The sequence below is a fragment of the Solea senegalensis genome, linkage group LG20, assembly GCF_019176455.1.
Source record: "Solea senegalensis isolate Sse05_10M linkage group LG20, IFAPA_SoseM_1, whole genome shotgun sequence".
Lineage (NCBI taxonomy): Eukaryota > Metazoa > Chordata > Actinopteri > Pleuronectiformes > Soleidae > Solea > Solea senegalensis.
Genome location: NC_058039.1, coordinates 7482412 through 7509729, shown reverse-complemented (window position 1 = coordinate 7509729; position 27318 = coordinate 7482412). Strand labels below are relative to the sequence as shown.

The window sequence follows — 27318 nt, the reverse complement described above, 5'->3', positions numbered from 1 at the left end:
CAGATTCTTAACATATACTCAGATTATTATAATATTGCACAACAACAGTACAGACAACTGGATCATCTTTGTCAGCAGTGATCAATACCTCTACTGTATACATTAAGATAAGTCTTATGCCTTCACTCCCCCTACTGGGCTGTTTGAACGGTGCATCATGAATGTACTGTACTGCAGGTCACAAAGCCATGTTTTGGGCCAAAGGGTCAAATGTGTTTTCTTCAAAAAAGTTTATTTATCCAATAACAAGTGATAAAAGTTTTTTTTTTTTTAAAAGTCAAAACATCCCTTGCTAGCCACAGTGCTGATAAAAATATATATATACAAAAAAAATTAAAGACATTGTCATTGCAAATGTAGGTTAACTATACATTTAAAAACAAGAAAAATATTCTTTTTTTCCAACACATTCAGGTACTCCACTACATTCGAATGACTCAAGTACATGCTTTAAGAGACCCACTATTAAAACAAATGCTAAGGGGAGCGTAATGGAGTTAACAAGACTAAATGGATTTTTTTTCCTTTTGATGCTTGGAGGAGAAAACAGTCAATACATCCATGTACAAAAAGAAAGCCACGTGGGGGTAAAACAGCAGAACATCAAGACTTCGTATGTGAGGGTGAGAAGTTCTGTCAGGTAAACAACTCTCAGCCTGTCAGGACTCAAAGCAGGGGAGTGGGCTATCTCGCATCACAGAGTCCACACTTTGTCCCAAGCCCGACGACGAAGAGCTGCTGAGAAAAAAAATAAATAAAAAGAACTATCAGTTCAATATAGACTGAGAACTGATCTTTAACATCAACCACGATGTCAGCGCTCGGACCTTTCACAGTCGGAGTCACAGGAGCCCTTGTCCTCTATTCTGATGCAATCCAGGTTGGAACGTTGTATGGCTTCAGCCACCGTGTATCTGGTCCTCCCAAGAGCACACCTCTCTATCTTTGTGATGCTGAGGTTGGACTGGAGGAACAGATGGAGCCGACTGTCTGATAACAAGAACGGCGTATGTAGAACACTGGAGAAGGAAAAATGTGGCAATGTCAACAAGGTAAAAAAAAAAATGTGTCAGGACGTAAATTAATTAATTAAAAAAAAAGTATTAAAATTTTAAAAAAAGATTTCACGTAAAAAGTTCAAAGAAGTTGATTTGGTTTTAACTTCAGAGCAACTCACCCTTCTAAAAACTCTTGTAGGCCCTTCATCCTCTGTGAGACCTGCTCTCTATTCTTCAGACTGAAGAAAGGGTTCCAGGGTGGCAACTTTGGTAATTGTCTAGTAGGAATATCAAGAGAAAATCATACATAAAGGTTTTAATGTACATCTGTGTAGTCTAATACAACAGTGCTATACGAGTCTACACTTCAATTTGTCTTTTAACTGCTGCAGAGGTGGTGTATATGTTGAAATTAATATTCAAGAGTAAAAGTTAACAATGCTTATTAACAATGCTACAACAATGATAAAGTAGCTTTTATTATGCAACTTATGTATAATAATGCATTTGTCATAGCTGATAAAACAATAAGTGTGACATACATGATGAGGGCATTCTGTTCCAGACAATGACGCAGCCACACAAATTCACTGTAACGCCGCCTCACACAGGAAGCCTTCTTTCGGAAACACATGCTATTGGTCTGCAAAGACATTAAGTATAGACGTTAGGCATGAACTCGAAGACGCAAGCTTGCAGACAAACATCCCCCGTCCCTCCCTAAAATGTGCTGCATACATGTAAACAGATATCGTAGTCGACATGCGTGTGCCACAGGTCTTCTTTTTGGAGCCTTGGATCCCGGACACAAATACTGATAAACTCCTGCAAGAGTCAAAATGAAGAGATCAGCACAAATATAAAGAGAGCAGCTTGACATATGTTGCTGGAAACTAAGTGAGGTGCATGCATGACCACTTACATTTTTTGAGAGGTTTTCCAGCATACTGTCCATGCTGGTACACACAAACCTGTAAGGAAACGAGCTACGTTAAAACTCAGTGATTTGTTCTAGCTCGTCATTTTCATAACGAAAGAACCACCAATAAGTCTATTGTTTCAGTGCAGGAGCTGTGATGTAAAGTAAAAACGGCCTAGTTGACATTTAATACTTTCAAGACTCAAAAGTCCAAACATTTGGCGCTGATGCAGCATTAATGGGAACAAAGGGGCAAAGGAAGGGGATTTTGCTTGCAAAGGGAAATTTCTTTGGCCCCAAACAACTTAATTTGGACTCGGGGACCAAAGTTACAAACAATGGGCAAGCGTTTTCTGGCACACTACAGGCAGAAATGCAGCCAGCTCTATACACATTCATTGTATTTACATGACGTGTATATCTAAAAGGTACATCTTCAGTGACGAAAGACACGATTTCACTGACCACACTTGGATCCCATAGAAACAAAGAGCAGGGGTTATGCAATAAGTGATCACACTGTATTCCTCAAGCGGAGATTATACCGTGTAATGTGATGTCATACAGATAGTACAAACTGTCTTTGCACATGACGCTGTTGATTGTTTATGGCTACAACACTGTACAGTGATGAACAAAGTCTTTGGGTTTAAGGAAAATCACTTGTTCCACATAATATCCAAGATGGGGAACTCCATTATTTACTTGTCACTCAGATATTGTGATCAGGACTGCAATTACAACCAGTTAAAACACTTAATGTCATTTATGATCCTAAAAGCACAGCTAAAACAAAGTGCTCATGTCAGCAGCAGTGATGAAATTACATTCATGTAAACTACACAAAACACAAGCTACAGCCAATGCCAATGATTTAAAAACAAATTGATGTAAGTAACTAAGTTTCACAGGAAAAACTTCAAAAGCAAACAGCTTTTACATGTGATACATGTTTGTTAATCATTTAAAAAATAATAATAACTATAACAGTGTCAAAAACATTACACATACCTTTATTTTCCTACCGTTTCCTCTTTGGGCTTCCTCAGCAGTGATCCGGTTGCAGCGCAGCAGCTTCGATCTCAGCTCTGTCTGCACTGATTGTTACTGCCGATTATATAACACTGCTGCTGCTGTAACGACCCACTGTGAACTCTGCCTCGAGGCTTGTCCACGACTCCTTTTGCCCCGGGCAGGAAACAAACGGGGTAATAAAATACACTTTTGCAAAACAATAATTATAAAAAAGACTTAAAAAACAAAAGAGAAGATAGAAAAGGGTCCAAATACCCCGCTTGAGAGAAACGTGGTGTGCGTGTGCAGCCTCCGCGCGCACCGGTCACTAATCAGTTTAAATGGTTTCACCTGGTGGGAGGAGATCATGTGATGGAGAAGAGGTGGAGGGGTAAAATAACATTTAAACTGAAAAAACAGTCAGTAACACATACATGCTAATGCTATTTTAGGTCAACAAAAATGTAAAACAGTCACTTTCCCTTAAAGCAAAGGAACTAAAACACCCTTGCTCATAATTTAAATGACTATTTAATGCACATTGTGTTGTGGTGTTACTATTGTTTACAGATTAAGTGTAAGAATACCTTGCATAAATGAATTTCACAGTTTGGTATTGCTTTAACCAACCATTGAAAGACAAAGAATGTTCCTCTTACAGAGAACATTATGTAATGACAAACACTCTATTAAGAGCTATTCTAACATCACAACATAATTGTATACTTAAAACAATGTAGATTTTCAATTTAAAGTTACCAAACTGTCAGATGGAGCACGCATTACTGCACTGGTCAGTGTTATTATCAACGACATTTACAATATATATAATTAAGGAGATTCTATCCAAGCCAAGGAGTGGAGGGTTAAATAAATATTGTTACTTAGATTTTACCATTACTGTAGTGCATATATTCCTCTACAGGAGGTAAAAGTACTAAAGGAGGGCAAAGGTTTGCTAATTTGAATATAAGGGTTGTTGTTTTCATCATCAGTGAAATCACCAGATAAAGTTCCCTAATTTAAATACAGTAATGATTAGCTATAAGAACAACTTTCATTAACGACCGTCGTCTCAAGACTCCTTGAGCTTGTTGAATTAAAGAGACTTTAATGTTGAGGAGGTTTGTGGGGCCACCTTTTTCTACTCAGACAAAGTTCACGTGGATGTATATGTGAACATTTGTGCCAGTGATGAATTCCCTGAGGGTGTTTTTAAGGACACACATTCATTAGGTATAAAAACCACCCACGTCTAATCAGGTGATCCCCGAGTCAAATTGAATGTTTCTGCCACACATAATTAATCTTCCTCAGGGTGTTCTTAATATATCACCTTTGTCACAACGTGAGGTCAGTGATCTTGTCCTTTTGACCACTGGATTCTCATCAGTTCATCCTTCAGTCCAACTGGTTGCTTGTAGAGTTTCCGTCCACCAAAAACATGATTCCTCCGGTCACTGGGTGTCACAAGGCGTCCCTTGTATACCAGACACTGTAATACAAAATCATTTGTAAACTGCAGAATTGTACATTGTGGCTATGCTGTTATTACGAGGAGCAAACTCAAATATATTTTAAGGAAATGTCAATTTAAAAGTCTTGAATAACTTCTGTTATTGTACATACTATTTCTGGGTGAGAGGTATAACATTGTGCTGACACCCTAAGAGAAGATTTGCATACCAGTGCTGACTGAACTGCACTGATTAGAAGTTTGATTTAATCAAGATCAATTGATGCCATTTCAGGTGTCACGTAGAATGTCTTTTCCTTAGGAAACATGTCTAAAGGAAACCATACGCTGCTGCTTCTGTGTCTCGGCAATCACAAACTTAATGCTTCTTATGAATGCCACCTGGCCCAGGTGACTGTGGCGCTGTTGTTCCAAACAGAATGACATGAATTCATCTGTCAATGGGTTAACATTTGCCGCTATTTTTTGCACTTAAACATGTCAGGCGAACATATTTATTAGTCATTTCAAAATTGTTTAAGGAATTTCATTGTAAATTTCCATCTGAAAATAAACTTAGATTCTGGATCCAAGACACTAAAATGTAGTTAACATAGAAATATTATTATTGTATAAAGGTCTGGAAAACATTTTCTCCCTGCGATCTAGAAATGCAGTGACCTAACCTCGCTTTCCCTGGCAGCTGTACTACCATTTTGTAAATTGTAATTACTTACACTACTCATTTCTGGGAGTAATAATATATTACTGCCCAAAACCAATCCCTGCTATTACAAAATGTTTCACATTGATTGATGCTTAATTGCTTTATTCAGAAATGCCACTTCGGGAAAAACAAAACAATCACAACAGTCCAATATTTAAAATCTTACACGTGAAGTATAAATTTAGAGACACTATCAAAACTAACCTCACTATTGACCTTTATGGACGAAGAACACATAGTCCATGACGGATCATGTCAGATGTTCCATGGGCATGTGAGGGATCAGCTGAGAAAAAAAACGTTTCAACTGTGGAAATAGGAAACAATGACTTGAAAGCTCTAATTTGCATACAAACAAGGTTGAACATTTATAGCTAAATATAAACATGTATTAATGTTCCCAATTTTAATACACATTTTCTTGAAACCATAAAAACTAAGCTGTGGAATTCGGTCACATAAAACCTTTATTAGAACTTCAAATAATATTTACAAACAAAGTTTACAAAATGCACATTTAGAAAACAAACAATTTGTACTAGTATAGAAAAAAACTTGAAAAAAAAATATTGAGCTGTAATGGAGGTGATTGACAGTTTAACAGACTAAGAGTTGAATGTACAAAATCTGAGCAGGTATGCCTTACAGGTCTTGATGGGAGTGGTTTCTAAGCTGCCATCACCTAAACAATTCTAACAGCACAAGCTTCAATCATGGTACAGTTCCACGCCACCACCCATTCTTTCACAATCTGTTCAGCTAGTGTGTGCAACAACATAGCTCTCCTCTACTTCTGTACATTTCAAGTCGTGAAACATCTTCAAAAATAACCAAGCAAGCTAAAACTACAAAAGGCATGCCAGAGAAGAAACTTCACTCCTGAGGAAAAGGTCCTAATTGGTGCAAAGGACTCATAGGGGCCATAGGAAGGTACTACTGCGCTTCATCCTCTGGACAGGAATGCCATGTCAGTCTCTCCTCATAGAAGGAAATGACCACCTGAGGACAGCGGGTGTTCGCCTCACGGGACGGGACCAAATCTGCTTCATCAGAGTCTTTCCTAGGAAAAAAAAGAAAAGGCAAAGTACATCACAACAGCCACAGACCCATGTTCTCTATACATTTTATGTACTTTAAAACTTTGTGATATACTAAACAATACAGAGATGAATCATTTCACATATATGCATTCATACCAAAAAAATGCAATGTGCATACTAATACCAGTTTTGAGATACAGTTTGGTTCACTCTGGACTCACCACTTCATCAAGAACATCAACTCCCCACTACTGTCTGTTGCACCAATGATCCGCTCTGGCTCAAGGTTTCTTGCAAAGCCACGTGGTTTTTCAGGCTGGAAGTAGTGACAACAAAAATCAGCGATGTCAATGGTTTGTGGCCACTTTCTGTTTATTCTTAAGAACTTTAACCATGACGTATAAATTGGATCAACAAAGTCACTGAAAGAAAAGAGATTAACTAGTGTACAGCTGTGTTATTTCAGTATGACCGACTCATTTAATTATTAGATCGGACTCAATGACTTAGATCAGGGTCAAGGCCAGAATAATGCTTTACTGGAACAGCTTGAAACAAGAATCCCATGTTACTCCAAGCTCATACAAATGGAACCACTACACTAAGAGCTTCAGTAAGGTGTTGAACTGCTGTTTGGCATTTTTGAGTGGCCTGAGCAACAAGGTAATAAAATGCTTGCTTGAGTTTTTACAGACAGTCCTTAATGTGAAGGATTTCTAGTAATAAAATGCTTAGGGAGACAAGTGAACTTACTTCTTTCTTCTTTGCCTCTGTCTCTGGCTCATCTGTTGATGCCTTCCTCTTCACAGCAGCAGGCTTCTCTTTAATGTTCTTCTGTGCTTCCAGAAATGCTGAGATCAACTCGGGACAGTCCAGGTTCTCCTCTGGCTCCCATGTGTTGTCAGACCTACATGTACAGGAAGGAAATTTGCATCTCAACACATCAAATAAAACTAAGCATTCAGGTGAAGAGCAGGCTATACTGCATGCAAAATTTCAATCACTTCATGCAACCACAATGGCTCCCGTTCAGACCTGGCATTAACATCTGCCCTGAAAGAGCGGATTTCAGTGGGCAGGATTAAGTACGACTGTTCATACCTGGCATTAACATGCGTCCTTGATGGGTCTCCTGTGACCACATCTCAAGTCTCTGCCCGATATGTAAACACATATGGACATCATGTCTATTCACATGGACAAAAATGTTTGTAATGAGTCTGACTATACAGGTGTGTCTAGCGTCAGTATGTGTGCATCTGTGTCTTTATGCGAGAGAAAGGTAAAGAAAGAGGGAAAAGGGAGGTGGGTGGAGGTGAGTGAAACAAAGTGCTACCTAACGTAGCTTTTGCAATAAGAAATAAAGCAATCATTTGTTAATCCATTTTAACATTATGGCAGTGGCCAAGTCAACATATGGGTATCATATAGTGTCATAAATAAGGTGAAATCGCAGTGGGTCAGCTGTCATCAGTTGAAGAGGTAGTCCAATACATCCCAAAGACAAATTGCGCTCATACATGTGCATGAAATGCATCTCTAAACCATTTACCAATGTGTTTTCGATCAGACATGAATACCAATTCAAGACAATCGGGGTGAATATTAATACCAGGACTGACCGGGATTAGAAATTATTGACAAAAGCATGTCACAACCCCATACCAGGGAAGTACTTCCAGCTCAGCAGGAGGGGGAGCAGATGTCCCAGGAAACTCACTCAGTAAATCCTTTCCACTTCAGGAAGAATTCAACTTTCCCATTGACAATACGCTGGTCCAAGACTTTTTCAACAACAAATTCTTCAGGTTCCTCCTGAGTTTCCACTCCATCCTTCTTGGTCTTCATATTCTGTTTTTTACCCATGTTTTGATCTAAAACAAAAACACAAGTATTACATTAAAAATAAGGCTTGTGTAGTGCATACAGACTCACCGACACACAGAGGCTGGGTTAATCCATATAGTAGTGGACAAAACACGACACCACCATGGCCTAAACCTCCCACAGAGGACGTTGCCACAACGGCAGTAACAATTTCCCGGTAACTTACAAGAATGCGCTTGTTTAAACTTGCAAAGATACTATTTTACATGCCGGGTGAAGAATGGTCAGTTAGCCGAGCGCTGTGCACTACGGGAGCTAGCAGGTTAGCCGCGATGCTAACTGAAGAGATCATCAAAGGCCTTAATAATAACAGAACATTTCTTTGTCTCTACAATATGCAACACATCGTTATTGTTAGTCAAGCAATGTAAAAATTAAACTTCAAGATGCACTCAGTATTTTTAAATAAACAGAAAAGCTATCACCGCGCATGACACGACACAAAAAACAAGATGATTTTACAGGCCTGCGAGTATGATTTAGCCACATAGGCGCTTCTAATTTTAGCTAGCTTAAGTTCACATGACATGGGCAGTGCAGGTTACTGTTGAGACATGTTTGCATCCGCCGACTATGAACTAATGTACGCGGTCGTAAAGAAAACATAGCAAGCAGCTAGCGCTGTGTTCACGCAAAAAAACTCACTCTTTCTTTGCATTATGCGACTTCCACCACACACGTCCTCTTGTAAGACAAGGCTGCCGTCGTTCGGTTAATTGGTTCAAACTTTAACTAACTGATGCAAAAAAAAAAATTTGCACAACACAGATCCTTACCACGCGGTCTGCCGCCTCTTTATCTCTCGTCTGCAGGTCCAGGGGACGGGCGCGAAAACTTCGGATATATTCTTGAGTCCCCTACGGAAGCCCGGAGGAAAACGCGCTTCGCTGTATATGCCGTGCATATGGTATGTAGTCCTTGGAGAAGACTCAAGGCCAAATTTAAAATCTCACGCTTTTCATAGCACGAATTTTATATTGTACCAGAACATATTAATGAGCATCTGACATAAATGGATGACTTTTGAAAACAGAATAACTGAAACGTTCTTTGCTGCTGTAACAATGTCAATTCTGGTGGACAAATAAAAGACTATCTTATCTTATCTTGAACATGTAAAACACCCAAACACAGAACTGGGTTTGAGATGGGAAGGTACCCAAGCCAAAGTAGTGGCACAAGAGAGACACAATTGGATAACTTTATTTATTTTTAAATCAGAAAGAACACCTGCAAAAAAAAAAATGAAGTTCCCTATGCTTGTATAGAAACAGTAAACTTTTGGTCAAACCATAGATTTTAATACACATTTGTTAGGGACTGGGAGGAAAATTATTGGAGCCACATTATTAACAACTTCATGCAAGTTTCTTACCCCATTTCATTCACTCAATCTGCTTACTGTATAAAGCAATGTGTCTGTGGCAACTTCTACTAAATGCTTAAAGTCTCAGATAATCTCAAATACATAAAAAGAAACATTCAAACCTATTAAATAGAATTGGTGATTGTATTTTTTTTTTCTTTTTCAGGAACAATGTGGTTTAGGTCCATTGAGGGCCATTTTAAAAACGAGAGATTCATTAGCAAGAGTGCAACTTAGCTCTCCTACAAAAGGGTCAGTTCTAATTGAGCCAAATCTATTAACTAAGGCAAGAGGTAGAATATAATCTTGTCAGAACTTGTAATACTTTACTTATGGGATAATTACTCAATGTTAAATTTAAACATTAAATGGTTGCCTCTTAAAAATATTGTTAGTTATGTGCATGTATATACACACAACCAAAATCAAATGCAAATGAAGGCTATTGTCAATTCAATCATTGGTATACCAAACTTTAAAGAAAGGAACAAACCTTCACACTACATGCCCTCAAAAATGAGAAAAAATATGTAAACTTTACTTTATGTCACAATATTCTTAAAACTTTGAGATAAAGCTTCCATTGTGAAAAAAAGATACTGCCATTGACAGCTGTGTGGTTCATATAAGCATTTCAGGACCTCAAAAACTTAAATAAATACAAATCACACTTCGTAAACTGATTACCTTGAGAAGTGAGATTACGTGGAAAAAAAAAACAACAGATCCTCCTCCTAGATTTCTATTTAGTAACTGACACAATGCTGGCCAATGATGTTACATTTTAGATGCGAGTGTCTAAAAGTAGAAACAAAAAAACACAATGGTTTTAATGTTTAGCAGGCACAAAAAGAGACTGTCAGCATTGCCAGCAGCTTAGTTGTTCCCTTCAATCACCTTTGGTGAGTAAAGCATGTCCAGTGTCTGAGCTACATTTTCCCCATGAGATGTTTTATTTACAGAGATTTTTTTTGCACCTTTTGCCCCTTAGGCTCCCAATAGTGGTGAATCCACACACACTTTTAATAAAAGGAGATCCCAAAACCGGAGTAAGGCAAAGAAGTTCAGAAATCTCCAAAAAAAAAAATCTCAACATTTTAAGTCTTAGCTGGCAATACAGCATCACTGCCTTTTGTCCTTCTTCCTCTTGTCTGTTTTGTTGCCAGCTGAGGTGGTGACAGTAGGTCTTCTTAATGGCTGAACTACTACTCTACCGTTAGCCCCGCACTGCAGGGTGAATCTTTCTGGATTCAGAGGCTGTCCTGAACCATCTCTCAGTCGGGCCAGAACGTCTCTGGTCAGCTGCTTAATCTGTTGGCTCACAGCACCCATAGTCTTAGCTGTAACCTGCTTGTCCCTTAGTAGCCTGTCTCTTTGAGCTTGCAGCATTTCCACCTCCTCCTGGAGTCCTGTAATGGCATCTAATTTGCGCTTGCGGCAATTTTGTGCCGCCAATTTATTTTTCCCCCGCCTGCGGATGTCCCTGAGGAGGTTCACCTGTTCAGGAGAGAAGCCATGACCATCAAGAACCTCAAGAAACTCCTCCACAGGCATGTTGACAATCTGCAGAACAGAGAATGGGATGTACATGGCACGGGCACGCAGCTCATCGCGACTCATATCCCGTTCATCTAGCGTTGGCTCATCGCTGTCGCTAAGAGGCTCCTCTTTGATGCCTTTGTGGTGCAGTGTGACTGCAGGCTGGTTCAGGAAAGCAGTTGATGAATAGCTGTGGTCATGCCACACACTCTCGCTCAGATCAAATGGTGACCATGCTGTCGTGTAGCCTGCAATGCCTTTTGAAGGGACTAGATCCGCATCACTACTGTAACCAGTTGCTCCACACTCATCCTCACAGTATGAGCTGGATGATGACGATGACATTTCAGATGACCCTGAACAAGAGAAGAGATAATGATTGTGTTGATATGTATAAAAACTGTATGCAAGTATGAATTGATGCAATCTCCAAGTATTTTAAGAGATTTTAACCAACCTGGGGAAATTGGGCCTCCAGAGCTGCTCTCCAAGGAGAGACCAGAGTCCGAGTCCAGGTCCTCAAGAGCATGTGGGGCTATGTTCCCAAAACTGCTCATTAGTTGAGAGTCCATGGAGTCTAGGCCTTCTAAACCTAGCTGATTGATCTGGTCAAACACTGCCTCATCCAGACATCCACCCAGTGCACTATGAGATGACTCATTTCCAGTTAAATTACATACTGAAGCAAATGGCAGAGCAGCCAGGCCCAGGGCCATCCCTGGTGAGACGTCTGAGTGGGAGGAGCCTATTGATTCCAGTCGGAAGAGTGTTCCTTGTTGGGTGACTAGTCTGGCCTCTCCTCTTTCTGATGCCACACCAGACACCCCAGCAGAGGTGACCATAGCATCATGCAAACTGACATTCTGGCTGATTGCGCTTGTGATGTCTGTATCCGCAACAAGGGAGTCCAAGTCCTGAGAATGAGACGTACAGTTTAGTTACGCAAAAACAGCACGTGGAACACCATGAGATACTACTGCCATTCAAATTTAGCTTCTAAAAACATTTGCATGGAAGAGAGAGCTGCCGACATGACAATAAAGTCAATGTCGATTCACTAAATGTACGTTGAATGAGCTACTGACATACCTAGAAAAACAAGTGTCAGAGCGGAAGCACGTCATAACAACATCGTTTAAAATAAATGTGGCCGGAGACTACATGTGAATGGAACCATAGAGCATCTAAATTACTGTTAGATGTGACAAACACGAACAGCAAACTTACATCAAGGTCAGTGACAGACAGAGAGAGCAAATTGCTCCAGTGCTGGTCGATATCAATAGGAGGAGGATGGTGGATTACTGGGTTAGACAGCGCAGTGATGTCTTCAAAAAGACTCTGAAACAAAACACAAAATTCACAGCATTTGTTAGCAACAAGTATCAGAGACTGACGCAATACTAAATAATATAATTATGTGCTTTTTTATTATTGAATCATTTTAAGAGGCTAAAAAAGCAGTCTGTGCAAGATGGTAATTATGTGGTTTACCTAATCATAAAGTGCACTGGGATCAGACTGGTTCAAGGTGTGATGCAGTCATGTGAGACTGAACCTCTGGTATAACAATTTTCAACAGTGTCACAACAACTTTTCAACGCTACAAAGCACCTGACGAAGGGAGCTGTGACAAACGGGATCGTACCTCTTGTTCCAGTGTGGAACTGTGAGTGTGCTGAGTGATTGGAGCAGGTTCTTCCTCCTCTTTAACATCATTTTCCTGACAGGACAAAAAAACAAACAAATCAGACAGTTTGTTAGTCGACACACAAAAGACCCTGAATTACATTTAATTTTTGACTCACTGACCATTCCAAATATACCAAACAATGATTAGTGTTCTATTAAAACAAAGTCATTTTAACCACAGAAGGAACTGAACTCAAATTAACAAAGGTAAAAAAAATACCGTTGGGACAAATTAGAATATAGGAGTTGGTGCATTTACATAGAAAATTAAAGCAGGTACATTTCCATGCACAGCTAAGTCGAGCTATGGTTATATTTTGACTATGCTGTTTAACTGGACTACTGCTATTGTCCTTGTTTACGAGCAGTGGTGGAAATTTGATTTATTGACTTTAGTGTGCCACTGCTACTCAACTAGGTGGTCAAATGCCCATGAACAGCTTGTTAGTATGAGGCAGTTTCCAGATTACCATGTGGCTGTCAGCACATCAATGACTAGCCCAAGTCTTCTTCACTATCATGTCCATTAACTTTAGAATATGCAAATGTTCAAGTTGATAGTGTACAATCCACCTCCTCCTTAGGCCAAAAATGTGCTGGCCTGAACTTTGGGGTCATCTTATTCTTCTTTGCATTGGCTTCTTCAATTATTTCCTGGTATTACCTGTGTGTAAGAACTGTAGCACATGCACAGAACCCCTGCGCCAGCTTTAGTCTCACTGATCTGACTGTAGGTATACATGCAACTCCCAATCGGATTCTCTCAGTGTCAGTCTCTCTTTTAGAAAGTCAGACTGACTTCAGTTTACCGGTTTTAGTTGGACTAATACATTTTTTTTTCTTTACTTTTATTTGGTATATGATAAATTAGGCTATACCTCTTAAAAGATTTTAAGAGGTATGGATCAATACTAATCCATACAGTGCAACATAATGTTGGTCACCAGCAGTCTGCCACAAAAACATTATTTTAATGTTTCTAAAATTCATTGGAAAGGAAAATGACTGCTGAATCAATTTTGAAACATAAATGCGAGTTGCAAAATATACACCAAACGAGTACAGTTCTGTTTAAGCTCTGTCTGAGCATGTTGAATCTGACTGGAGCAGCTTCAGCTGGCCCACCAAATGGAGACAAACTGTTTTTCACTGTCAAATATCATAGCTCAAATCCACCCACACAATTACAAGCATTTTAGTAGTCACTCAATTTACAAAGTAGGGGTAAAGAATAAAAGTTGTTAAGATCATGGTATCAATGTGAACAAAAACCCTCGGAGAGGGCAGTGTTCAAATATGGACTATCACTTTTGTGTCAGCAACGAGGGTGTGGATCTAGGCTTTGCCTTTCTACCTCTCTAAGCTCACAGCTGGCAGTTGAGGCTGAAGAGAGGAGATACAGTTACACAATTGTCTCCAACAACTGCCACCACGCAGCTGTTTATACCCCCAAGCAAGAAAAACTGGATTATTACTTGAACAGAACATAAATGTCTGGATGTGATTAGAGACTTAAAAACACAAAATGGCTGTCAAACAGAATGCAGTAACAATAAATGTGCAAACATTTATACAAAATACTGTGCACATATGTTCCAATTTACAATCAAAATATGTGGGTTAAGTGAAGTATTTAAGTGCTCGTGTGGGGCAACTCAAAAACACTGGTCTCTTCACTTAAGCCTCCATTGTTTAATGTGACAGGTGCAGCAGACAGCTAAGCACTTCATGCTGAGACACAGGACATGAAAGCAATCGTACAAATGTGAAAGTAAATGCACATTGTATGTGTTATCACGCAGTTCATCAGGAAATGCGACAACACAATTAACTGTTTGTTGGAAAGACACCATATTATTATGCAACATAGCCTGTTGTAAATAGCTAGCTAGTGATAACATTAGCTGTTCGTGTAATCTCTGGGGAAGTTGGAATTCTGATTCAACAATGTGTTTATCAGTCATTTTACGTGGATTAATGCAGTCTGTTTAACTTTATATTTCACTCTGTATACACTCACACACTTGCCTCTTTAAGAAACACACAGGCTCCAGCGCTACAGGGCCCATGTCCGAGTTCATGAGTTGTTTGGTACACCTCTTGGCCAGAGTCAGGCAGGTGTTCACGGTCATCCCCGACGCCATCCCCGGGGCTTTGTAACCCTGAACTGCTGCTGCTACTGTTGTTGTTGTTGTTTGTTGAAGGCCCACAGTCAGCCTGGTCAGCGGCAGACACTTGGTGAACCAGCCATGCGCTCAACTGTGTGGGGAACCGGGGAGAGCCAAGTGTCCTCACCTCGTCTAGCAGCCGACGGCTTGCAAAGAAATAGTCCAACTCGGGACATTTGGGGTGCACACTATATCCGTCAAGAGTGTCTCTCAAATTATGAAAGGGTGTCTGGGTGTAGGCTGAGCTAGGACCCACGTTAATTTCAATCAATGGTGAGTAGTAGCCGCTTAAGTAGCTGTCGATGTCCACACGCACTCCAATCAAACTCAGTAAGATAGTTAACTGAATAAGGCCTTCTGTGAAATATTTTTTAGCCTTTTGCATTTTCCAAATGCTTTCAGAAATGCGGATAGTTGTGAAATCCTGACCAAACAGTTCCTCTTTCCCTCACTGGACAAAGGAAAAGCCGAACAAAAGAGCACGCCTTCCCCTGTCAGACAAAGAGGTCCGCCTGTACCGGCGAAATGCTTAGATAGCTATGCTAGCGCTTAGCAGTTAGCTACCGGCTTTAATTACCCATTAACGGAAACCTCTTGACGCAAACATGACGAACACGTTGCCCTTGAGTCCGTTACAGTGGATGGATTAATCGCTGGTGATTCCTCGCTATTAAAACTTCCCTGATGCTGTTACTTGGTTGGAGATTTAAAGGGGAAATCGAAAGGCTAGACCCTGTCACCTACTTGCTGCTACTGGGGAAACTTGGTTTCAGATTTGCGTAACTCATGCAGATTGGACCCCAACGTTAACCGCACGAGAACGTGATTTGACAACAAGACAGTCAGTCATAAATCTGACCAATGAGAGCAGGGCACAGTTGTTGCTTACCGGCAGCCCCACCTCTTTTATGACGTATACCTAATTTGCATGAAGAATATCAGTAAATAACGTTAAATCTGCTGAAATACTATTATTATCATTATTATTATTATTATTATTATTACAGTTATTATTATTATTATACGTACTGTCTTGTTTCCGGCAATTAAGTGATGCTATAAGAATTTTAATGTAATATGGCTGTAATTCCGGTATTTGCCTCATGCTCAGACCCTTTGGCTCAGACACCTAGAGGTAACTTACAGTAGTTTGCCTGGTTAAACCTGTTCATGACTGACTTCCCAACAAAGGGCAGTCATCTTCACATAATTTTACCCCCAGAACATCTAAAACATCTGTTAATTGTCTACTATTAAGTACTGTTTGCTTCTTTTCAGATTAAATTAACTAGGACATGGGTCAATTTCAAAATTAAAATTATGTAGACAACCCAATCAATTTAGAATATGTGTATGTAGCACTTTTCATACAATGTAACTGTGATGTAACTAACTAACTTTATTATGAGCATATTTATGGTGTGGCAATGTTATATTTCAGTTAAGTTATCACAATAGTTAAATGAAAGAAAAAGAGGGGATTTTTTCTTTCAAAAGTTACATTTTGGGTATAATTTGTAATCTCTGTAATGTAGTTTAAAGATAGAAGGGACACTGTTAGAACAATATTATCACAAAACACACTTTTAATTAATGATTAGATGTAAATGTCAGTTCCTCTCAGACAAACGTTGCATTACTTAGGTCATCTTATCTTTGGCCTTGAGTCTACCTATTTCAGGATTTGTTTTGTAGTCTAGTCTGATATGGTTCAAAATCACTGGCCTTTTCAACGGACAGTAATTGCTTTATATTGGATTTTCTTTGCTTGCATGTTCAAACAAATTTGATTGATAACATTTTGGGGTTGCACCCTCTGAGGAAAACCGATATCTACTGTATGTTTATATGGATCCTACACAGTTAAGATTCTACTGCAACATTACAGTTTTCCTCAGTCGCTTTGGTGCTTTTCTCAGATCAGAATGAACATTTTCATAACTATTAGTTCAACCTCCACAACATTTAGTAATTTGTGCACATCATTGTAGCAATTTCTCCTTCCTCTGAACAAATTGTAAATGCTTTTGGACATGTATCAGTTGCTTTCATTGAATTCTCTGCTGTTTTATAACATTATCATTTCCTTACGTCATGTCAGTCAAAATGAACTATAGTTATGGATGCTGAATAGTCGTTCCCAATAAAACTAATCTTCATCTCATTGCTTGAGTCATTACATACAAAATTGTTGAACTAGTTATCAAATTCTGTCAAGCAAATTCCTGGAAATGTCCCCTAAATTGAACAATATCTCTCAGCTAGCAGCCATGGATGCAGCATGTGACGACATCACAGCAGAGTCATGCAGAGGGTGGATTCGCTACTCCAGGAGATACTTTCCTCGCTGCATTGCAAGGGATGATATCCGTTGTGATGTAGATGAAAATATGACAGACAGACAGTTACGTCTGGATGTGCAAGAATGATTTACCTATGTTCAGTTACAATATGTACTGTTATATTGTTCACATTTGTGCACAGCTCTACCAAAAGCCGTTTCTTATGTTTGTTCTAAATAAGTGACTGTACTGTATTTTTCTTTTGCACAATGCTGGAGAATTGCAAAGAGCATATACAATAAAAATGTGAAACGTACGTATTCAGTGTCTTGTTCATAAACTATGTTGTCAAGACTTCTCATTTTGATGACACTGGCAGTTTCCTTGACATGAATACTTGCTTTTGAGTAATGGACTATCCATTTTGAGCAAGTGACGTGCTTTTGCAGGTTATCCACTAGGTTTTGCAGTTTGCACTAACTGTTTTGAGAAATGCACTAACTGCTGTGCAAATGTTAGTGATGTGAGAAAAGCACCAAAGCGACTGAGAAAAACTGTAAACAACTTTAGTGTGCATAGCTCTACCAAGTCTTCCCACAGTGTCAATACGCTCAAGGGAGCTTATGATCAGATTTTGGGTAAGATTTTGGTGGATAATCTGATAATATTTTACTTAGGCCATAACCTACATTTCCAGAAAATGTAATCAGAATCCCTCCTGTAGACAACAAACATGACCATAAATCCTTGAAGAAGGTTCGAAGATAAGTAAATAATAGTATTCCTATGAAGACAACTATATAAACTATTAAACTGACCTTTGACTTTCACACTGACACCGTTTGCAAGAAAGCCCACCAGTGCCTGTACTTTCCTCACAAGCTTCACAACGTTGGTGTTGACAGAACTTTTAAGAAAATGTTTCATTTAATTAGTTTTAACCTTCACTTCAGGAGAACAGGACCAGTTTATATGGCGCTGCATAATCTCACTCACATGTACAAGCTCAGGGTTTTAAAGGTCAGGTCAGTTCTTGCTGACCCCAGTCATCCTATGGTACATGAATTCAGGTTGGATTTGAGAATTATTTTGTCGTTGCTGCTATTATGCTCTGAAGGAGTAATTTCTGTGGCTGCTTGTCTTGTCTCGTCACTGTCATTGTAATTGTTGTTTGTGTGTATTTTTATTTGTTTTGGTTGTTGCTAGCTGTGCTTCAATTTGCCCTCTGAGATAATAATAACAACAGTGATGATAATAATAATGATCTTACTATTATCATCATTATTATTATTATTGTTAATAATGATAATAATAATAATAATATTAATAAAGAGAACTTCAAAAAGGCGTGATTTTACAACATGCATGCATTGATACACACAGTGTCTCTGTCCACACTGACCCTCAATTGCTGATATCTAATCATCCAAGGCCTGTGCAAAGCCTTGAGTTAAAGCACAAGAACAGACCCAGAAGACACCACAAACACACACGAGACAATATTTAACACGAACACTGGTCTCACAGTTTGTTTGTTTTTACCTTTATTGAAACAGGAAAATTATAAAAAATTTATTCATTAGCCTAATTTATATCAAGTCAAAAAGCATTCATTTAATTGTATAAAAACTAAAATATATCTTATATATTACAGAAAAGTATTCATTATGCACTGAGCTTATTAATATTATTTATGTTGTTCATGCAGAATTTAAACGCTGAAGTTTGGTTAAAGTGAGATTATGCTTGCTTCAGATTATAAGAATCTAAAGGTGCTTCATTCCACTATGGGTGGTAGACTATGATGCAAAAAAAGAAACCCAGCCCACATGTAATGTGAGTATTTAGTTTGAAACCTGACTCAATTGCGACATCTGCTGTCGAATGGTGGTAACAACGATAATGAAAAAGATATATATAGATAGATAGATAGATAGATAGATAGATAGATAGATAGATAGACAGACAGACAGACAGATAGATGGACAGACAGACAGATAGATAGATCTTACATCATAAAATACAAGAAGATATAGACGAAATGCAAATATATATAAAGAAATATAAATTATTCTAAATCATTTAACTTATGTTGACATTTACGAGCATAACATAACAAGTATAACAGGGAATAACTTAATATAATGTATTTAATAAGAAAGGTGTATATTTCTTTGCGTTTCGTTGTTAAATAGCTATAGACAAAACACCACGTTGTCAACGTAGGATGAGGATTTTACCTGAGAAATAGCCACTTTAAATCTTTATATATCTAATACAACAAGTCCAGGCAAGTCATCCTGCAGGACAGACATACAGAAAGACACAGAGACGGACAGAAAGACAGTGGTGGTGCTGCTGCAGGAGCCTCAGCATCTGTCACATGGCTGCAGCACACATACACAGTTCTTGCAGGAAGCAGCTGTAACACTGTTACACACCAGCAGCAGCAACAACACAAATGTTACACTGACAACACAGTAAACAACTTTATAATTGTAGTCTAAGTCTTAGTAATGGTTACAGAGACATCACAGAAAGCCCCCCTAACAATCACTCTGTGTCACTCTGCGGTGCGCTTCATGGATCCACTTGGTGGTTCGAGGAGAGGGAAAAAGAAAGAAAGGAAAAAGAGGAATCCCATCAGTCGCGTTAACAAAGCTGTGAAGAGTAATCTGCTCCAGCTGATGTGACGCCAGCGCGCAGTCCTTTGATTAATCCACAAGTATTTTCATAACGACGTGAAACACGTTTAAATCAACTTTGTGAAGTTGTGACAGATTTATTGGGGGAGATCTCTTAAATCAGCCCCTCACGCTCCTCCGAGGACGAAGCTGATTGGTCCAGCTCTACCATATGTGGAGGAGTCGACTGCGCGTGCGCACACACGTTTGGGGCCGCGCAAAGACTCACGGGAAATCTTGGAGGGGAACTCAAGGCGATTTCCATGGGACTATTTTGTTCTCGTTCTCTGTATTTCCAGCGACGAAATCACAATAAACTCACCTTCAATCGGTTTATTTTTTCACGTTTAAAATGTCGGCCATATTTTAGATGTGATGAGTTAACGTCATTCCTAAAAAAAACAAAAAAACAAAACACTTATTTTTTTTCTTTTCTTTATGTATTATTATTATATTTTTCATTATTATTATTATTATTATTGCCTATTCTTATTTAACTACTTTCTAAATTATTTGAGACATATTTCACTTTTATCTTCAGGGTGCCACTGAATCATAATTAATTTGACCCACTTATTGGTAACCTTTAATTAAACAGCCATCGCAACGGTGAAGAAACACAAAAGGTGCTTCAAAATGACATTTGAATAAATAAAGATATGTAAAACCTGCCCTTGTACTAGTATTGTGTTTAGCTGAATTTTTAGAAAAAAATTTTTTTATAATCTATGTAAGGATTGGCAAATTTGTCTATTGAGAATTAATACATTTTTGTTAGTTCAAGCTAAATTGTAAACATGTTCTAATGCAATTTTACAACTATTAATACATAGCCTATAATTAAATGAGTTTGTCTTTGCTTTAAAAAAAATTCATATATATTTACACATAACTGGATATATTTTAAAGTGACAAGTTATTCAGCTGTATTGAATGAACGCAAAATGCAATTAGAAGTATCATCATTAAGGTAATTGTTTTTGATGTCCTTATACTATCATCTATCATATATACATATAATATACTACTAATAATTGTATATCCATAGAGGGTAAATGCATCATTTTTATTTGATATATTATTAATAGTATTATTATAATTATTATTATTGTTATTATTATTATTATTATTATTATTATAATAGGCCTATAAATTTGTATTTATTTTCCATAATTTGGCTTTTGGTGAATTAAAGCAAGAACATGACTGTTTATTATAACTCAACGTACACAACGTTCTATTTTTATTTTTTTAGATTTTACGTTGATTTAAGTAGAGAAATATGAATTGCATTTTTGGACACATTATAAATAGCATTTATATTTAATTTAAATATTATGTCATTTTATGTCACTTATCAAATGTGTGTGTGTGTGTGTGTGTGTGTGTGTGTACGGCGTTAACTACAGCGGAGCTCTGTCCTCCAGAGAGAAAAACAACAGACTGGCCGCTTTCTTCCTCCAGACCTCATCTCTGCTTGATTGACATCTGCCCTGAGCCAATCACACGCAGGTATTCCAGTCCTGTGCTCCGGTTGGTTCAGCGCGCCACCTTGAGCAGCGACGACTGACCAATCACAGAGCGCAAATCACCATTAAAAAGAAGAATGATGGTTGCCGCTCTGGCAGACTCGGTGGCGCCCCGCAGTGGAGGCATATTGAAGTGATTTTACATCAGAATTGTTCTGAATTGAAATAATGACGAAATATACCGATATTTAATATATAATTCTTTGGCTTGATAATATGGACAGTATCAAATCAAACATGTAAAATATAGAACCCTGACATTTATTTCCATCCTCCGTCTTAAATATCTCATATCATTTTGCAAGGTTGGTTAAAAGTGCTGTAGTATTTGGACACAAGGGGGCGCCACTGTCTAAGCTTCGGGAATCACACTGCCTGACTTTAACTGTTCACTAACTGAAACGCTGAAGCTCCTCACAGTCCTCTGTCTGAGTGGAGACACGATTATGATCGGTGACATCTCAATTAGATTTTTTTAAAAATAATCAAAAGCTGCTTCAACCTCAAACAGCTTTTACATCTCTTCTTCACTCTCTCTCTCTCTCCTCCCTGTTTTTACTTTTCTCTCACCATTCATATCAAATCCAGAGACTGAGAGGCCAGCAGTAGGGAGAGAGAGGCAGGCGCTGACAGATTTTCCTCTTTTTTTTTCAGCCTGAGAAGCAGTCATGGATTTGATGTCAGAGTCTGAGATGACTGCCTTGATAAAGTCGGTCTGGCTTGCTGAGATTGGCAGCCTTCTCCTTTGGAAAAGAAAACAGAGCGGCCCTACATAAACAGAGGGAAAAATGGCCCCGGCCAAGCAGAAAAAACAGCTCTGTATGATGTGACCTGGTAACTTTGGAACTGTGTCAGCCCAGACGTGGTCAGCACACACACACACACACACACACAAACACACACACACACACACTCATAAGGATGTTGAAATACTCCTCATGTGCAGTGATAAAACGTATATTACACATATACAAGCTCACAGGATGTGTATGTTTTCAGGCTTATCATGGCTCCTGCCTCTTTTTTTTCCCCTGTGCCCAGAGGAAACCTCCCCATGTCCACTCTGTTCCTGTAGCTATTGTGTCTACTTCACTAATGGACTCCTCTCACCCTGTCTCCCTTTTCTCCCTTTTTCTTCCCCTCTTTTTTTTTTCTTTCCCATATCATATCTATGTATCCCCCCGGGAACTGATTAAAAGGCTTTCTAGCTGGGGTGAGGGAAGAAGAGAGGAGAGAGAAGAGGAGATGGGGGGGGTGGCAGTGCAAAAGAGTGGTCCTTATTACCCTGTGTGTCTGGACAGGAGAGGGTGGAGTGGAGGTCCTCTTCCAGTTAATCAATAGAGATACCGTCTCTCTAATCTCTCTGTGTGCATCTCTCCCTCTCTCTCTCTTCCTCCCTCTCATTCCCTGTCTCCTCTTCCCTCCACCCTCAGACTCTCCCATTAGAGATAATGTGTCTGGTATTGACAGTGCGAGGTCTGGCTTCTATGACAGAAACCCAGTTGTGCTCGGTGAGGCCGAGTTCCACGTCAAAACTCCACGGTCAACTAAGCGACCTGAGTCATCGACTTGCTGTTTAACCGGGTTCACTGCGCAGCGTTACATTGTCTCGTTGGCGGCCATTCACGATTTACAACTGAGTCGGAGCAATTGATTTCAGAAGCAGCTCTACATCTTCTCTCATGTCTTTGGTAAAAATGAATAATACATGTTAAAAGGTGTAAGGTAAATAAAGGTTGCTATTACATGCATACAGTCGCTATTTTGACATTCGACTGTTTTGGCACTTTTACTCAACAAGACATTTTTTTTTCCAGGAAACTGATCTGGTCTATAAACCCTTTTCTCCCATCAATTTTTATGGTCACCATCAGTTAATCACTGTGATTAAGTAAATATGTCGTATAAATGTGACATCGGGTGTGTTTTTGATCTACAAACACACTGAATTTGACAAATGGTGAAGAATAAACTTAAAATAATTACGATGCTTCTGCGTTTGTTTATATTCATATTCTATTACAGAGTTGGATTCAATTTAGCCTGTTTTTTTTACAGATTGTTTTTGTTATATTTGACAGAAACACAGTGAAGAGACGTGTGGGGCTTTTAGTTTCTTTAAAGGAAGAAATGTGTCTTTCTCTGTTGCTGTGGGATTGTGACTTGTGCCGCTGTCTGATCAAAAACACATTTATCTGTAAATCAGTAAAAAAAAAAAAAAAACAGTATATTTTTTGGGTGAAGTGGCCCTTTAACGTTTCAACAAAGACTATATTGGTAGAAATCTACAAATTGGATCATGAGTTTTTTCTGTTAGTGGCATCACAGCAGTGATTGCCTAACAATAGTAGAGTTTTTTTGGGAGATTACTGAGCAGGCTGAGCCATACGCATCATACATCATGAATGCATAAATGCAGATGAAAATTCAAATTCTTCCAGGAAAAACAATTAGCCTGACAGACAGGACAGACAGGATCAGACCATTGTTGGCTAAAAGCGGGAGAGAGGGAGCCCGAGGGTCGTGTGGGTGCTGCCCTGCAGGGCTGCAGGGTTTCAGACACAAGGCCGGAAACTTCTGAGAGATGCCTGGGGTGGCTGTGGGGAGAACGACCTCTGACCTTGCTGACTCTGTAACCCCCAGGGGTCATAGAAGGAGGGGTTTGCACTACAGGGGAAAGGCTGTAATTGATGTGGGGAGGGAGGAGGGCCTACAGGGGCTGCTTTTGGAAACATAGCGGGGCTGGAGGGGAAACCTGAGGCCCCAGAGAGAAAGGCTGGAGTGAAATAGCTGATGAGCTGACTCTGGTCTGTATCCTCGTGGTCCATGGCACTGGTTCTGGGACCTTTGGGAGGTAGAATGAGTGAGATGAGTGTGGCTAATCAAAGATCAAAGATTTAATTGTCTAAATCAGTTATTCCCAGAGACTGGGTCAGGACTGGGGGGTCACGAAAAACATTCACTTAAGATTCATATCTGCCATCATATCAACTCCACCTAAATGTTTTTATTTGGTCACATTTATATATTTAAGTAAATAAGTATTTAAGTAATTATATATATTTAAATGATATACACGTCGAATAAGTCACTTATCAAACACACAGTTTATCTCCTGCTTCACCCCTTCAAAAATAAATATTATTTCTTATAGAAATAGCAATAAGAAAAATGACATTATAGAACAATGTGCTCACTGACTTTTATTGGGAATTGGGTTGCAATACTTAAAAAGTGAGTCTCCACAAAACCGCTGCTCTAAACCACAGACAAATCCCATTAGTTCAGCAGAAATTGCTCACTAATCTGGAACAAAGAGCATCCTCATTGATTAATAATTATACCTGTTTATGTAATAGCTTTGTAGTTTGTTTATGTAGAGTTTCCTAGCTGCCATATGCAGTTAAAAAGTCTTTTAACTGCATATGGCATAGTTTAAAATGATTTTTTTTTTGTTTTTTTTGAATAACCTGAGGGGTTTTCCACTTACATTCTGCATTAGTCACTAATGTAGTCTTTCCTGGACTATGAAGCATTAGCCAGTCGAGTATTTGCTGTTTTGATAACACAAGTGTATCCATTAACAGACTTGGCCTTTTGTTGTCAGAGAATTGAAGTCTATTGGCAAAAAGTCACAGTTGCTCTCTCTTCGGCTGAAGGTCAAAGAGCAGAGTGAATTGCTGGGGTCTGGGGAGGAGGGGTGGACAATGGAGGCGCAATGGCTGACAGATGTTTACAGAAGCCATACTGCACTTGTGTGACCATAAGAAGAGAGGAGGATTTTGCGGGTGTACATGCGTGCTCGCGCTATAACTCCTGACCACCAGCACCATTACAAAAAAAAAAAACAAGAGTCCACTCAATCTCCACTCTAACGGATGTGTGGTGAATGCCCCTCTTTGCTGTGGCACAAAAACCCAAACACTGGGCTCCCCTGTCAGTCTCCTTGGCCCTTTATCCAGATGGCCTGGGTCTATCATGCCAGGGGCCCAGGCCAAGTGGGTCCTGTGTGGGCCCCCTCCACCATCCATCCCATTGATTTCCACCCACTTCAGTGTGGACTGGTTCCCTGACTGGCTCCCTTTCACAGCCATGGGATTCCGAGGGCGCTCCGCGTTCGAGCAGGCTGCTCTCGAGTTACCAGCACCTCGGCACAGATCGTGTCAAGGCTGTTTTTTTTAGAGAACTGGGTGAGGAGAGGGGAAAATGTGTATGAGGTTTGTGAGGGAGAGAGATTCAGAGTTTCCTGTCCACATCATAGCACTCATGAGGGTTTTGGTCCCGTCACGGTGTGGAACATAAACATGTCTTCCCAAAGTCGTAAACACATGCACAAAGAAAACATTCTGGAGGTGTATTGGTGAAGATTTGCTTGACTACTCCGGTCTGTGTTTTGGGTTGCGGCTCATCCTTAAACACGATGGTGAGGATTTCAAGAATTGCCACACACCTTTGGGGAATTGAAACTTTAAAACTCCCATTTGGGCCATCTTTTAGTTTTCAGCTTCAAGTCTGATGATACTTTTTCCCCTTTGGGAGACTTTAAAAATTCGGAAAAAAAAGTTTGATGCACAGCGAGTTCACTTGAAAGTGTTAATTCATTCACATAAAGTTAAATGGATTGGGACTCGTGGCAATCGAGGAGCAGGACTTTCTAGCAAACGCGCATATTAATGATGATGACCCCCGATTTGCCATGGTCGAGAAGTAGAAAACAGATGGCGTTATGAGGGAAAAACAATTTGGCTTCCAAAACCTGCTCCCCACTCCAACCACTGGTTCGTTACGCCACGGAGACGGTGCAGTTTGTATGTTTCCACTGCCTATGTTTCAGCACGGAAAAAAGGGCTGAACAAACAAGCAAACAAAACCTCGTTGGAAACTATAACATCTCGGCGAGCCAGATCTGCTTAACACAGGGCTTTCATTGTTTTGTTGTTTCGTGCATTCGAGATTGATTTCATTTCTTCTCCCAGTGATGGTGAACCGGGACCCCACAGTATGTCTTGTAAAGTGAAATGAAGTGGAAAGAGCGCTTTGAAACCTATGATGAACATAAAACCAAACAGTCATATACAATAGGAGATTTTTTTTTTTTTTTTTATGCATATAGTTCACAAGGCCAAGGTAATTTAGGTATTTGTGCCGAATGAGACGTACGTCAGACAAATAGAGACAAAACTTCAAAGGTAGTCGTTTGCAGTTGTTACATGATAGGCTGTAAAAACATACCCCGCCTCTCCTGTTTAAAGCAACTGATCCCCATAGCTAATAGCCATGATGAAGCACTCCCCGGGTCCCTTCAGCCTCCATGAGTGACACTGTTGGTGGAACGGGGGGAGGAGGGATGTGTGAGTGCTGGGGACACGGTGCTGGTTTCACTGAGCTGTGACTGGTGGAGTGTAACGCCGATGAAGACTTCATCCAATCTGTTGTGTCCAGAGAGAGAGAGTGACCCCTATCCTCAGCAGACCTCAGCAGAGAGTGCTATCTCCTTTCTTCGCTCCTCGCCTCCCCATCACTTCCCTCTTCTCCTGCTTTAACCCAACAGTGCGTCATCATCATGCACATGCTGTATTTAATGCACTCGGCCTGTTCAGAAACACATCCAACCATAGAAAGTTGCTCAATCTGCGTCATTAACAATAGATGTTTGTGTAGTTTTTAGTGTGCCACGATGATAGACGAAGTTAGCACATTTAAGGGCCATTCACTGAGTTACAAAAGCAACATCCAATTCCATTTTAACTGAAACCATCTTTATGAGCAACATGCAAAACAAGTTTTAGTGAATCTGAACAAAGAGATTGCAATATGTTGTTTTTTCTATCTGTAACTGGTCCCGTCACTAACAAATTGCACTTCCTGCGACTATAACTCAAATGAACCCTTTCACACACAAGTTTTTACAGAATGACTGTCGCTATCTGGTAGCTATTTACAATTTACTGCATGTTAAAACGAAGAAAATCCAAAAGGTTTATACACAGTATGACACATATTTAAAATAACATTTG

The 27318-nt window shown here is 39.5% G+C and overlaps 3 protein-coding genes across 7 annotated transcripts; all 3 read right to left on the bottom strand.

Moving 5' to 3' along the window:
* Positions 1-219: 219 nt before the first annotated feature.
* Positions 220-4404, bottom strand: snx10a (sorting nexin 10a). Of its 4 annotated transcripts, XM_044052972.1 has the most exons (9): positions 4268-4404; positions 3208-3282; positions 2929-3097; positions 1921-1969; positions 1737-1823; positions 1541-1641; positions 1178-1276; positions 828-1019; positions 251-738 (listed from the first exon to the last, which is right to left on the bottom strand). In XM_044052972.1, the coding sequence occupies exons 4-9, from the start codon at positions 1951-1953 to the stop codon at positions 660-662; spliced, it is 591 nt and encodes a 196-aa protein (XP_043908907.1). In that variant the 5' UTR covers positions 1954-1969; positions 2929-3097; positions 3208-3282; positions 4268-4404; the 3' UTR covers positions 251-659. The 4 variants fall into 4 exon arrangements, with proteins under 4 accessions (XP_043908906.1, XP_043908907.1, XP_043908909.1 ...); XM_044052971.1 differs by having other exon boundaries at positions 220-738; positions 2929-3282; XM_044052974.1 differs by having other exon boundaries at positions 251-735; positions 2929-3282.
* Positions 4405-5199: 795 nt separating this feature from the next.
* cbx3a (chromobox homolog 3a (HP1 gamma homolog, Drosophila)) lies at positions 5200-8902 on the bottom strand. 2 transcript variants are annotated; one of them, XM_044052696.1, is made up of 5 exons: positions 8687-8902; positions 7875-8028; positions 6908-7061; positions 6376-6470; positions 5200-6174 (listed from the first exon to the last, which is right to left on the bottom strand). In XM_044052696.1, the coding sequence occupies exons 1-5, from the start codon at positions 8697-8699 to the stop codon at positions 6048-6050; spliced, it is 543 nt and encodes a 180-aa protein (XP_043908631.1). In that variant the 5' UTR covers positions 8700-8902; the 3' UTR covers positions 5200-6047. The 2 variants fall into 2 exon arrangements, with proteins under 2 accessions (XP_043908631.1, XP_043908632.1); XM_044052697.1 differs by having other exon boundaries at positions 8818-8901.
* Positions 8903-9263: 361 nt separating this feature from the next.
* nfe2l3 (nuclear factor, erythroid 2-like 3) lies at positions 9264-15580 on the bottom strand. The gene is made up of 5 exons (XM_044052695.1): positions 14667-15580; positions 12595-12669; positions 12174-12287; positions 11404-11860; positions 9264-11302 (listed from the first exon to the last, which is right to left on the bottom strand). Exons 1-5 carry the CDS (start codon positions 15189-15191, stop codon positions 10530-10532), a joined length of 1944 nt encoding a protein of 647 aa, XP_043908630.1. The 5' UTR covers positions 15192-15580; the 3' UTR covers positions 9264-10529.
* Between the last annotated feature and the right edge of the window lie 11738 nt (positions 15581-27318).